We start from the raw sequence: 14531 nt of genomic DNA, 5'->3' as shown, positions 1-14531 counted from the left end.
ACATGATAATAATGCAAATAGTTTGGTAAATGACTCTGTTCATTTAAAAATCCTAGCCTTTAAAGACTGGAGTTAGACACCTCTGTTTTAGTTAAACATTTATGAAGTGTGCCATCTCCCTAAAAAATTGATATTTGCTGAAGTGTAAACTGATTATAATAGCCAGGGGTAATAAGTTTAGAAGGTATGATTGCAGACTGCATCTGTACATAGATTATGCGTGAATAGAGAAAATGGACTTAAAAGGAAGCAGAATAGCAACAAGTTGTGGCCAGGGTACATGTAAAGAAAGCAGAGCTGATCATAGTTATAAGCTGAATATGTAACATTGAGAGAGGTACAAATGGCATAGCTAGACAGGGGATAAAGTGTAAGTAGATGAGTTATTAAATTGCAGATAAAGTTCTTTAATAATGCAACCAGAGTAGAATAGTAGGGTAAAGAATGTTATCAAGAATATTAAACCTAAAATGCTAGTTATACAGTAACTAACGGGATTCACGTCCAATTTTGTTTTTTAATTACGCCCAGGTTATGAAAATTTGTGAAAAGTCTCCCGGAAAACAGAGAAAAGAAAAAAATGTTTCTCCCTCAAGGTATTGTTAATGTTAAATCTTTCACAATGGATTTCTTAGTATTTAGAATTTGTAATGCGATGTAAGTGCATGAAAAGGTAGGGATAAGCCATCATGACTAGGAGCTTTGCCTTTGGAGGTCTCTTTTATTGCTGTTTAAAGGTCTTTGATCATGATTGGGGCTTCTATGGTATAGAAAGCACTGACATCTGGGACCTCTTCAAGTATTTATGCATGGCCTTAATTCTAGCTGGCATATTTGGCTGGGGAACATAAATCCTTAATGTTGTATAGCTCCGTGTGTAAGTCACATAAATTAGTGGCTTATTTTTTGCCCTAGCCAGATTTATAATGTGAAAAATAGATAAAAAATTGCTCTTTAACAGCCTAGTCAGCATGCAACTACATTTGTTCACATTTAGTTATTGGTGCCTTGGCGTTCCCCACGCATAGGAAAGCCAATTTTTCTAGTACAGTCTACTCCTTGGCCTGATCTCTGTCATGCACTTGTTTGTATGTTAACTTAAGTAACTGTGTAGTCAGAATGTCCGCTACCTCCTGCTGATGCATTTTTTTGAACCTGGACTCATGCATATTAAGTAAACACCACACTACCACTTTGTGTGTTTCCCGGTTGAAAAGATTACTATCTGGGTTGGCATAACTTCAAAAGTAGTGGGCCAGTTCTGAAGATAATCTTGTTGTGGCAGACTGATCTTGGAGATGTTAAGTCCTCATCTTCATTACATGACCATACTGTTTGTCAAAGTGATGCATTAACAGACCAAAGGTCTGAGAACATTTTTTTTGCATGGAAATATTTTTTACATTGTAGGCTATAATTCTCAGACATAACTAAATGAAATATGTCCAATATTTAATCAAATTATTAATAAACTTTAAATAAAAAAACACAAAAATCAATATAAATATATTATATGAAAATTTTTTTGTCTTGGACTCAATACAGATATTTTGTATTGAATTCAATACAAAGGTAATTGGGTTTTTGTATGGTCATTTTTCACCTACAGAGCTATTTAATCATGTACCGGACATATGGTAAAATAGCAAGCAGGAACATCCTATTAAGAAACCATAACTGAGCTATTGAAGTGGAGAAGGAAATGTCCCAATATGCCAAATCATGTCTCTCATAAGTGCTCACTTGGTTAGGGCAACTAACATTGTCCATGCCCTCAGTTTACAGTTTTTAACCCCCCCAGGCAGTATTCCCGAGTGTGACTCGGGGTGGAAAAAATTGCAAAAAGCGGTAATCCCGAGTCACACTCGGGGTACCTTTGAGGGTCCCTCTTACCTTATCCCCGTGCTCCAGCGGCGATCTCACGATCCCGCTGTGATGGCGGGGCGCTTCTCCGTCAGGGGGCACCGCCCGGGTCCCCACCAACCCCGATGCATGCATCTGCAGTTAGATGCGATGCACCATGCAGGATTTCTGCTTGGTGCATCGCATCTAACTGCAGATCCGATCACCAATAGTAAATCCAGAGGGTGATGCCAGAGGAGATTTCCCGCTGGCAGCAGCCCCTGGATCTAGTGCCTGCTCGCATCACCCGGAGGCTGATCTCCGGGTCTAATATAATAAATAAATATAATAATTATACCCGGGAGTTAATCCTAAGAATTACAGGCCCACAATATAAACAAAAATTTCTACGCAAAAAAAATAGGATCACTTTTTGCATCAAAAAATGACAGAATTAGAACGCTAGGGGGGTTAATGGGGTTGGTGGAAGTCTGACTTATTATATTGTCCTTCAATACAGTTTGCCTTACTAATTCTACAATAAAATTGCGTACACATATTTGTGTTTTTCAGCATGAAAGAGATGATGAAGGTTTTACAAAAGAATGAGGCTCAAAGCCCTGTGAAAAAACATTGTATGAAGAGTCTTGTAACAAGTGAAGTCAAAGCATTTTTGAGTTCAAGTCCTAAATGTAGGAAACAAGTTACTTCTGCTAGTGTAGGAAATGGTAAATGCATTCAGAAGAACACGGAAACCACCTTACCGCCACAGTTTAGGTCCTCACCAGAAGGGGAAGTAAGCATGTCTTGCTCACGTTCACCAAAATTACCTCCAAGATCCCAGTTATCTACAAGCAAGTTTTGTTCCACTTCTAATTCTAAGAACGACCAGAACCAAACAAACATACATTTAGAATCTCTTGCTGCTACCAGATCAGATCAAACCTCTGCTGGCAAAATACATGACGAAAGTTCAACTGAAAAGGAAACTTCAACTGAAAAGGAATCCATTTACACCAAGGTTTTAGAAAGTGAGAATGCCACAGTCTTGGATAAATCTCTTTCAGACACCAGACCTTTAGAACAGAAGGATTGTCTAGAAAATACTGCTGATGAAGAAAAGCTGAACACCAATCCTCAGAGTGGGCAGCAGACACAAACTAATCATAATGGATGCAACAAGAAACCATTGCTATCTCTGGCTAGTCTATATCCACAATATCCAGGATTATCCAATTCCTGGCAGCACTCCTCATACCTATGGTATCAGGGTGGTGCAAGCACGTCTCAAGCATTTCCAGGTGTATCTTTTGATGCACAGAATACTAATCCTTATAACCAGACATCTGCATTTCCAATGTTGGCGCCTTACTCAAATCAACCATACTCAAACTTCATGGGCCAGATTCAACCACAGGGGTATGCAACCTCCAGTCCTTTTGGTGCTACTATGCCATACAATTACTGTGCTTCATCTTCTGCGTCAAATCAGAATGGTGTGCCAATTCCATACAATTACAGTTCCACTGTGAGGGCTGACTGGTCATGGAGTAAGTAAAGTGTCAATTTCAAATTTATTGCATCCTACAAACAGCTGGTATTTGAGTTTTAATACAAGATTTTGTTTGTGATAATTTTAGCCCATCCATGGCCAAGATTAATTAAAGCCTAGATTCCTGGGGTAAAGTCGCATACACACTAACGACTATTATTGCACGATGCATGAAGGAGTGCTGTACACACAGCACCGTTCTGCTCTATGCAGAGGGGAGGGGGAGAGCGACAGAACAGCACCCCGCTCTTGCATTACGATCGTTCATTGTCTGTGGACCTGCCAGAACAGCCGTTCGGACAATGAATGACGCGTGCTGTACAATGAAGATTTTTATCCGATATCGGCCGAGAACCATTGGAAGTGTGTACGTAGCTTAAGTTTAACTGTGCCAGTGTATGTAAACATTTGACTATAGATTGCTACTAATTTACATATCTAGATAACGATTACATTAAAGCGTATCTAAACTCACTGTTTTTACTTTACATAGAAGAGTGGGCAACCCTTCTATGTAAGGTAAAAATGTTGGTGTTTTTTCTTTCTTTTTAAAGTACAGCACTGCCCCTCAAAGCGGCAGCGATCAAGACCTAATGGGAGCGCTGGGAGGCTCTGGCTTCTAATTCTGCACATGCCCGACGGGAAAGAAATGCTGATCTCACGCATGCTCAGTAATAAGTAGGGCTGTGGAGTCGGTAGATAAATCCTTCAACTCCGACTCTTGGACACCTCAGTTTCTGGTACCCCCGACTCTGACTCTTATTCTGCGACTCTTCTGTAATTACAGGGTTTCTAATTTTTATCTTCACACGTTTGCATTTAAACTCAATAAATGTATTATAAAATTAAATATAACACAATATTTTTAGCATAAAAGTTTTCTCAAGAAAGATTAATAAAAATTAGATAAAATTAAATTGATTTGTCAATTATTGTTTTTTACTTTATATAATTTTAAAATGAAATATCTTTATTTCAGGGATTTATACTAAGTTTTGGGATAAGAATATTATTCATCTGTTTTTCTTCAAAGTTTTTAGCTTTATATTTAGCATTGCACTTACCCTTATGGCCAGAGAATTAAGTAATTCAGAACCTCAAAGAGTGGTAGACCGTTATCTGAATGGAAGTGATGCCTCCTAGATAGCAATAGTTTTGGGTTTTAATCGTACAACCATAATCAAAATATTAAGAACTATGAATCTTCCGGTAGAGTGGAAAAATTTCCAAGAGGAGGTCTGAGAAAATCAAAGTTGGATGAAGCCCATAAGGAGGAGTTACGCAAGTTAATGTCCAAAGATTGCGGAATGGGCCCCAAGGAAATGAATGATCAATTATTTGCCAAATTTGGAATTATTGTATCTTTTTCAACAATAGATAGATGCATTGATAAATTCCAATGGTCATTAAAAAGAACTGCATTAATTCCTGCAAGGCACAATGATTCCCACTCTCCAAGAAAGGGTTTTCTATGCTAACAAAAAATCCTTGATCTCTGCTAGGGAAGATGAAAAAAACGTCTACTTTCTTAATGGAAGTAAGTTTTAACATCTCAATGACAACCAAAAGGGGAAAATCTGCTTTTGGGCAAAGGGCAGTGCATGTTGTGGCTGGAAGTGCGTTCCAGAAATTATTTATTTTGTTGTGTGAGGAATAAAATGGGACCCTCCACTTTGTCACAAATGGGCTAATTAATTTGGGTGCTTTATTAAAAAGCATCAATAGTGTGTTTTTAACAATAAGCGAGCAGGATTGCTCAAGTTATTATACAAAAATGTTTAGATTTTTGCCTAAATACCTAAGAGGAGAAAGCATTAATGATTAATAAATCATTTAATTAAGTATTACGTATTTTTATTTAATGTTTCTTGAGAAAAACTTTTATGGTAAAAATATTGTGTTATATTTAATTTTATATTCAACTTATTGATTTATGAATAACTAGGGGGTCTAAATTTTTTTGTGAAGTTTGAATGCAAAAGAATTTTTTGACAAGAGTGAATTTTTTTTTTTAAGTTTTGTTGCAAAAGTGTGAAGATAAAATGAGAAACCCTGGAATATGCTAATGTATTTGCCACGTTGATTGAAGGAAGGCAACATACAGGCCATTTAACCACAGAACTACTGGCTAGGAAGCTGACACTCTATTGGATTGGCCAGTTTAAACAAAAGACAACAAAATGACAGCAAAAAGTTTTTATTTATTGATTTTATCAAGTGGACATAAAGTAGTAGCATAGCATGCATAAAATTCAGGAACAGGAACCAGCGTAAAAATATGAACCACATTCTTTGGTAGTTTTAAAACAAAAACAAATCCTAACTACATGAACAAAAACAAAAAGCTGGAAAACCTAAAACAGTTTATATCTTAAACTTGGAATATAGTTGTAGAGTAGAATAGCTGTTAAATGCAATCCAAAACTAACTCAATGTAGTATTGTTCTAAGAAAAAGAATTGCTTCTGCCAGATCCTCCTTCATAGAAGCTCTTAAATCTGACTTGATTATTTTTAGAGCTGAAAATAGTCTTTCAACACTGACTTGGGTGGGGTGGCATTGCTGTTACGGTTCTAGTCACATCACTAATAATCTCGGGATTGCTTCTTCAAGGATGTCTTCTTCTACGGTCAGTTTCGATGAGAGATCATACTTTTCTACTTCTTTTAATTCCATAAAAACTTCTTGCTGGAATCTCTTTATTTGAACATTTTCTGGTCTTTTATCTTTCACACATATGCAATGTTGCTTTACTGTTGAAAGTTCCATTTTGTCCAAGTAGGAATCAAAGTCTAATTCTTCATTTGAAGAGGATGATCCTGAGTTACCAGTGCTTATAGCTTCATCCAGTGGTGGTGTTTCAGGTAGTAATCCCTTCATGCGAACTGCTACATCATAGAGGGCCTTTTTTGCAGTATCAGTCTGGTCATTGCTCAACAAAATTTGGCTCATTGTATCAACATAAATAGCAGCTAACAAGATTTGATTATCCAGTAAAAGATTCTCTTTTTTCTTTATTGAAGATACAATGCCATCAGCTATTAACCCTCCGCTTTTGTTCAAGCAATACGAGGAGGTGCTGAGAAGTTCCTGGCTTTTCCCCCTTCCAGATGAAATAGAAAAATTACTGTGGGGGGGAATATGACAGCCTAAAATCCTACTATGTAACTGTGCAAATATCAGGTCTTTGCGATTCTTAAAACTGTTTTTTCTTTTAGTGAGAAGCTGTGATGGCACAAACAAGTTTCACGTCGGAGTTAACGGGCCGTCATGAAGTTTTTGTTTCTCCAGGGAAAGTCAGCAAATGACATTCACACTGAGATGTCACAAACACTGGGGGAGAAGTGTCCTTCCTACAGCACTGTCAAAACCTGGATATCTCGTTTTGAGACTGGGCATTTCACCGTTGCAGATGAGCCCCGCAGTGGGCGCCCCCAACCTCAACTGACCTGGCAACCTGCGATGCTGTTCATGAGCTGATTATTGAGGACCGGCGAATATCCGCAAAAAAGATAGCTCAGATACTTGACATCTCACGGGTTGTTTATTATCACCACTATCCTAGACATGCGCAAGCTTTCAGCGAAGTGGGTGCGGAAATGTAACAGTAATCAGAAGAAGGAACGGGTTGAAGCATCCAAAGCCATTTTGGCCCATTTTCAAGCTGCACAGGACTTTTTGGCTGGGTTGGTGACTGAGGATGAATCCTGGCTCCACATCTATGATCCTGAAACCAAAGAACAGTCAAAGGAATGGCGCCACAGCGGGTCCTCACGGCTGAAGATGTTCCGAATACAGAAATCGACCAAAAAAGTCATGGTGTCCGTTTTCTGGGACAAAGACGGTATTCTGTTGGTGGACTACCTACCTCAGGGCTCTAGTATCACCGGACAGTATTATGCTAACCTCCTGGACCAGCTGAAGGAGGCATTTAAGACGAAACGCTGTGAAAAGTTAACCAAAGGGATCCTTGTTTTGCAGGACAATGCACCTGTGCACACATCCAACGTTGTGGCTGCCAAATTGAACACCCTGGGTTTCCAATTGGTCCACCATCCCCTCTACTCACCTGACCTGGCCCCTCGGACTATTATCTGTTCCCAAATTTGAAGAAACACCTGAAGGGGCAACGTTTTGAGAACATTTCTGACGTCAAATATGCTGCTGAGAGCTGGTTTACAGCCCAACCAAAGGACTTTTATTTGAATGGTCTAGAAAAGCTGCAACAACGCTGTACCAAGTGCATCAGTCTCAGGAGGGAATATGTTGAATAAATGTGTTATTTCATAACTCTGGATCTCTTCTTTCTGGGCAAAGCCAGAAACCTCCCAGCACCCCCTTCGTATATCAAGCTCTTCCATTTCAAGAAGAATTTACCAGGTGTTGATTTACCATCTTCAGATTGCAAACTCTTGATGACAGTAAAGGGGTTAGAAAGTAGATTTTCCAGTGCGTTTACTTGTGTCCACTGGCTTTTAGTTAATAAAACATTTTCATTGTGCAGTTCTTCAAGAAAGTCTTTTAGTTTAAGCAAACGCTTTACCATCAAATAAGTGCTTCCCCAGCGTGTTGTTTGATCCCAAATGGCTCCTTTTCCTGCACGTCTTTTAAAAATGGCATCTGTTTTAGGGACACTGGCTGCAAAAGTTACTTGCCTCACTTTGCCAATTAGACTAGCTGCGTGACGATCTTTCAATCCATCTCTTATTGCAAGTTGCAGAGTATAAACAGCACAACGCAAATGTTGAATAGTAGTAAGCTTAGATGCTTCTTCAACAATGTTATCCAAAATATCACTATTCTCTTCGCTTTCACTTTCTCCAATACTTGCAGAACTGTCTTCCTTTGATAGCTGTCTGTAACTTTCTTCATCTACTTTAAACATTTTCTCAATTGTGTTCTCAACATATTAGAAGCATTATCTGTCACAATACATGGAATCTGTTCCCTTTTAATTTCAGAATCTTCTAGAACATCCTTCACTAACTTCTGAAGATAGTCACTGGTGTGATGTGCCTGGGTGTCCTTTACTCCCAAGGTTCGCGTTATTGTTTTATTATTTTCATCAACAAATTTAACATTAATAGCAAAAGAACTGACTCTGTGAGGTGTGCATGCATCCATTTTTTTGAAGACAAAATGTCCCTTCAGACCTTTTCGTAGTTCTTCCTTTTTACATTTGGCCTCTTCAATTAGGTTTCCTTATACTTTCTCTTTCTAGAGAAACACCAAGTTTTTTAGCCATTTCCCCATTTAGGCCTAAAAAGGCTGGCTGTGAAAAGGATAGTGGTACACTATTCTTTACTACCATTTCAATAATGTGTTTTTTGAATTTTTCTCGTGTCATTGTTATGGTAACTTTGTCAGATATTAACCCCCTAACCACTAAGCCCGTAATTTCTCGCACTAAATATTTTTGCTCTTTTGGTTAACCCCGTATTTTTTCGCCTACCCTAAAATCCCCACTTTACCTGGTCCCGCTGTGCTAATCCAGCGTCGGTTCCGTGTTCCAGCGTCGGGTCCATGTTCCAGCGTCGGGTGTCCCTCTCCTTAAAAGAAAAAGCCGGCCGGCTTAGAGGAGAAAGCCAGCTGGCTTTCTTTTCTAAGCCAGCCGGCTTCCTCTCCCTGTCCCTGTCCCTATCCCTGTCCCTGTCACTGTCCAAAAAAAAAAAAATACTCACCTTCTCCCTCCGCTCCTCCGGACACGTCCTTCCTCTTCTGTGTTCAGCCGGCGAGTGCAGAGACGATCACCGGGCTTCCCGGTGACGTCGCTGCGTGCGTCGGCGCGGGAGGGAGGCGGGGCGGCAAATTAAAAATTTTGCATTGAGTTCCTTTGTATTGAACTCAATACAAAAAAGCTGTATTGAGTTCAATACAAAGAAATCCTTATATAATATATATATAATACAATTATATATATATTATATAAGCTACTGTACATTACATTTTACACTTTTTTTTTAGTTTTTTTTAAAGATTTTTTTTTTTTTATGTTTTTTTTATGTTTTATAAAAAAAAAAAATTTAATTATTAAATTTATAAAATTTTGGACATATTTTGGTGAGCCTACAATCCAAAATAAATTTCCATGCAAAAAATGTAACACTTTTTGCATGGAAGTTTGGAAAGAATTAGAATACCCGGCATTTGCGTACGCGTCCCTCGGCGATTCCTGATGATGCGCGTGCGTGCGCCCGTCGATGAGGGTCGTAGCGGAAAATTCAAATTTTTTGTATTGGATTTAATACAAAGTCCTGTATCCAATCCAATACAAAATAATAGAAAATATATTTATGTGGTTTTGTCTATAGGTATGTGACGGACACTAGGGAGGTGTTTTAGAAAAATATATTACTATACATTATACCGAATTATCGCATTTTCAGTATTTTTCATTTATTTATGTGTTCTTGTTTAAGCTGATTTTTGTGTGTTTCCTTTAATTTTATTAAAAGTTTTTTTTTTTTTTTTACATGATTGTGTGTTTCAAACATTTTTTATATTCATGATATCTACTAGAACCCTATTCGGACATATTTCTGTAAGTTACAGGTCTACAATTTAAAAAAAAAATTTCATGAAAACCTGTGACGCTTTTGGAACAGAAATCTAGAAATCAGTGTAACGCTCAGGTGGTTAAGAATCTTCTTAGTTTTGCTTGGTCTCAAGTAGATTTCTGAACATTTTTTATCCCGGAAGTAGATGGAATATTTTCATTGATATCTTCCTCGTTTACAACTTCTAACACTTTAGGATGAAAACAATTTGAAAAGTGTCTTTTCAAATTTGATGCTCTTGTAGTTGCATTTTTGTTAGACCCACTGAAACTGCTAATTTTTGCATCACATTGTTTTTCACCGTCATCTTCAAGAATACATTGGCACACATAATGTTTCCCATCACTTGATAATGTTAAGTGCTCATAAAAGCAGACTTTATCATGTTTGTTGACAGATTTTTTGCCATTGTGAATCACTTATAGTTGAACTAAAAAAGCTGTTCCCCAAAGTTCTTCTAAGCTCTTTTAGCAGACAGAGGAAGTTGAGCAGACACTGCTGCCATTATCTTTGTTTGCTGATCTTCTGATGAAGATGGGCAGTGGGAGGCTCCAGGGCCAGGGGGGCACCTAACTAACTTCCTAGTGTTAGGTGGTGTGCAAAAAGATGTTAAAGTTCAGCGTTGGATGGGAGCATATATAGAGAGTGCAGACAGGACACCTGAACACACATCAGGCCATAGCACTCCCCTACACCTATATCATTACTCTCAAATGAACTTGTTTACACACATTATATCTGAAATAAAATGAAAACACTTTTTGTGATGTACATAATCCAGATTACAATAATGTGAATGTCAGGTTGTAAAATAACTCAGCTGAACCTCACACTAGTGGAAATACAACTGGGCTTTACGCTTACATCAGAGAAGTACTTAATTATGACTATTGTTTGTGAAATAGGACATTTGAACTTTCTATATTTTTTTAATATAATTTAAATTTATCAGGAGTGGGCACATTTTTATCTATTCCAACTCCAGGTACCCAAAACTGACTCTGACTCCACAGCCCTGGTGATAAGTGTAATTTTTTTTGATTTTAGTTTAGTTCCACTTTAGCCCTTTTTTGGTGTGCTGTTTTGGTGACCTCTAGTGACAAATTGTCAAAAGTTTACATTAGTAACAACAGTAAATGCTTCACCTTCTAACAAATTTTAGGGGTGAATCAAGGTCAAATTGACTGAGGAATAATTTATATTTACACCCCATAATGCTGAAAGGTAATTTAAACCTTTCCTTTAAAAATTTTGAGTTATCTTCCCGATCCTTTGATTCTAAATCCAAAATAGGAGCAGGCAAAGATGTTGACATGAGGGCGCATGTAGATGTCAAATCATTGTGGAGTTTGGTTCCACTTTCAGTTTGCCTTTATATATTATTGTATGATTCTTCTTTCCCCAAGCTTGACTGTATCTTTGTTAAAATAGGTTGCATAGTGTGCTATTCACAACTCATTTTTATTGACCTTTTTTCATGTTTTTTCTTTTAGACTCTTGGAAATAACCGACAACAGAAAAGAAGAGGAAGTATTGTGTGGATTTTCAAGTACAAGAGTCCAGTTTACCTGCTAAAGTTTTGGAAGCCCTGTTAAAAAACCATGCCAAATATTCTAGAACTTCACTGAAGTTAACTTTTAAAATATCAAATAACTTTTCAAGTTATTTATTTTTCTATCTTTTAACATTGTAGTGTTTGACTCTTGACCCAGTATTTCTTTTTTACAAGCAAACTTATTTTTATATATTTTGCAATTTTTTATACTAAAAGTTTTCTCAGGGTATTTGTGATAAGAGTTATGTCTGTCACTAAGTGACACTGACATTTTCTATTTTTTCTACGTTTTTACTTAGACAAATATTGCCTCCTTCCCAGGGATAATCTCTCTTTATGGGATGTTGTGGTGATGTGCTAATTAATGTTACATTTGTGCCTTGTGTAGCATAATTAATTTGGTTAGGCATTTTGTAGGCCAAGTGAGCGGAGTTAGGTACTAAACACAGTTTATACTCAGTTCAGTAAGTATATTGGTACATTTTTGGCTTAAAACAAAAGTTATTTTATTAACTGTGTAATGCAAAAACTCAATACGTAAATCATTCACATTCTGCCTAAAATGGTTGCAAGACAATTACTGTTTAGTTAGCGATTACTATATTTAAACTCCAAAAAGTAGTATATTGCAGTCCTTAGACGTATTGGCTGCATTATTTTTCATTTTTCGGGCTAAGAACATTTTCAACAAGTACAAAAAATACTCGACGATCTTGCCAAAAATGCAGCAATCCTGTTACTTACATTACTGTAAGTCTAAAAGAAATCACAAATAACTTTATCTATATTGTGTGAACTATTGGTCCCATCATTCCACCATGTAAAAGAAATGAACAATGGCAGAGAATAATTTTAAGGCCAGCCTATGTGACAACCATGACTGCCCCATAGAATAACTAGATAAATTATAGACCTGAAATTACCGAAAATGTGTGTTAATCATAAGATTACCGGGTGAAAATAAAGGTAAAAAGGCCTTATAAAAGAAAACTAAGTAAGCCACCACTTCTAAGAACTGGTAAACTGCAATATAATAAATCTGAGTTTTTGGGTTTACATACACTAAAATTTTAGCTCACGCTTCGTATATTGCTTGAAAGTAGGGTATCTGATTTTTAAAATGTGAATAGATTAATAAATAGTCTTACTTTTGCCTATGGGTTTCCTTGTTCAGTATGCAGCACTAAGAACAGCAACAGAAATTGTTTTTTTTTCTGTTAGCAGCACTGACTATTTTTCTTATACTTTTAAACAACTTGAAGTATGTAGAGGTTGCAGTGTGGTTAGAACTTGCTCACTACAGGCAGTCATCCCCAAGGACAAGACATTTTTGGAGCAGCCTGCCAATAGTCACCTATTGGGAACAAATTTGAGGGGGGTGGCAATTGACTACCTATTGGCCATCAAAGTTGTTCAAAGGAGTTGAGGCTGCCAGGGAACCTCTGTGCGAACATTTGTGTGAACAAGGCATAAGAAAAAAGTATTTTTTGTTTTCATTGTAAGAACACTTGGTGTTTGATGTTTCTGCTTTGGACACATACATATTAGGTTATGCATTACCCTACATCTTACCTGGGCAGATAAAATGATCTTTATTGTTTCAGATTTTAATACATTGGTAAGTGTATGGTCCAAAATGTGTTTGATGCTACAATGCCTCAGATTTAAAAACATTAAACACAAGTCAGTTGAAGCTTTGGTAGCATATCCCAACTGTAGTGTAGTAAATGACTCTATGTTAAATATGGGTATTATTCCTCAGATTTGCATAAGTTTTACATAATCTTTTATGGCAGCATTTTTAACATCCACCTTACTAGGGAAGGGAAAGCATCCAACGGAAGCAAAAAATGCCCATAAGCATTACAGCAGAATTAGTAATAACAATTTGCTACTACTTTACAATCCAGAGATGATGTGTGATATTAAGGAGAACCTGTTTACTCACAATATTTCACTTTAAAATAATGTAACTGGGGGAAAATATGGATGTTTTCTATTCTCTGTTTCCTTAGGAATAAAATACTTGTACAATGAAAACTGAACAACCCTATCTGTATTCTTTGACAGCTGAAAGATGTACATGATGGCTTGGTCTTAAAACTGATATAAATAGTATACAAATAAAACACCATCCAGGTCATAATTTTTCATAAACCCTTTACCTATAGATAGTAAGCATGCAATATCAGAGTATTATTCTCAAAGAAAAAAGATATTTACTTTGGTGTACTAACATAGACCAGTAGATTGGCTATGTATACTGTTTGACCATACATAGATTTCATGGGTCAGTACCTATGATTGTATTTGCAGCCAATTTACCAGACATATGGTTGGAAATGTAAAGGTCCCATAACAAATAAATCCAATTAGTATTATTTTTCTCTTCCTTTCCTTTCTTACCCTTCCTATTATCCACCAGATTTTCACAATAATTATGTATTCACCAAGGCTTATTTTAACTCAACTTCTGTTGTTCCCTGGTGTTATGTATCATCCCTTCAGCTTTCACAGGGTTTGTATCCAGTACCCCTTGAGTGTTTAGTTTCATAGTATGTAACACGCTTCTTACCAAAACCATTTGACTATAGTGCTTCTAGTACCTTGTACCTTTTTGCAGTATGTCACCTGCCTCCAAAGACCTTGCACTTGTTTGTGAAGTTCAGAATATTTAATTCTTTTTGAAATTGGGATTTGGAAAGCCTCTGTTTTTGTCCAGTTTTAAAGGGCTCTAGGCACATGGTAAAGAGCTAATAAGGAATAGCTGACAGGTTCCCTTTAAATGTTTTAATGATAATGTGATGTCTCTAGTTATTTGTAGAATGGTTATGTTAAAACATTTTAACATTGTGTGATTAAAAAACACCTGTTTTATTGTTGGAAGTTTTATGTCCTGTGTTTTGTCACTAAAAAACAATAGTACAAACAAATCTCATTTTTCAATTCAGTTTGCATTTAGAAGACTGAGCACTTTCACACATTGTATGTTTCAGGATTTTAGATGTCTTATTTATATAGAGCTA

At 36.9% G+C, this 14531-nt stretch overlaps 1 protein-coding gene across 1 annotated transcript in view; it reads left to right on the top strand.

Moving 5' to 3' along the window:
• The window catches only part of LOC140326556 (uncharacterized), an 18912-nt gene extending 4381 nt beyond the window's left edge, over positions 1–14531 (top strand). Inside the window, exons 2-4 of the mRNA XM_072405247.1 lie at positions 532–596; positions 2416–3392; positions 11444–14531. Coding sequence (XP_072261348.1) covers positions 532–596; positions 2416–3392; positions 11444–11457 — 1056 coding nt within the window. The 3' untranslated portion in view covers positions 11458–14531. The remainder of the gene's footprint in view (positions 1–531; positions 597–2415; positions 3393–11443) is intronic.

The sequence above is a fragment of the Pyxicephalus adspersus genome, chromosome 3 (assembly GCF_032062135.1).
Source record: "Pyxicephalus adspersus chromosome 3, UCB_Pads_2.0, whole genome shotgun sequence".
Classification (NCBI taxonomy): domain Eukaryota; kingdom Metazoa; phylum Chordata; class Amphibia; order Anura; family Pyxicephalidae; genus Pyxicephalus; species Pyxicephalus adspersus.
Note: the sequence above shows the minus strand (reverse complement) of the source record. Positions and strands in the feature narration are given on the sequence as shown.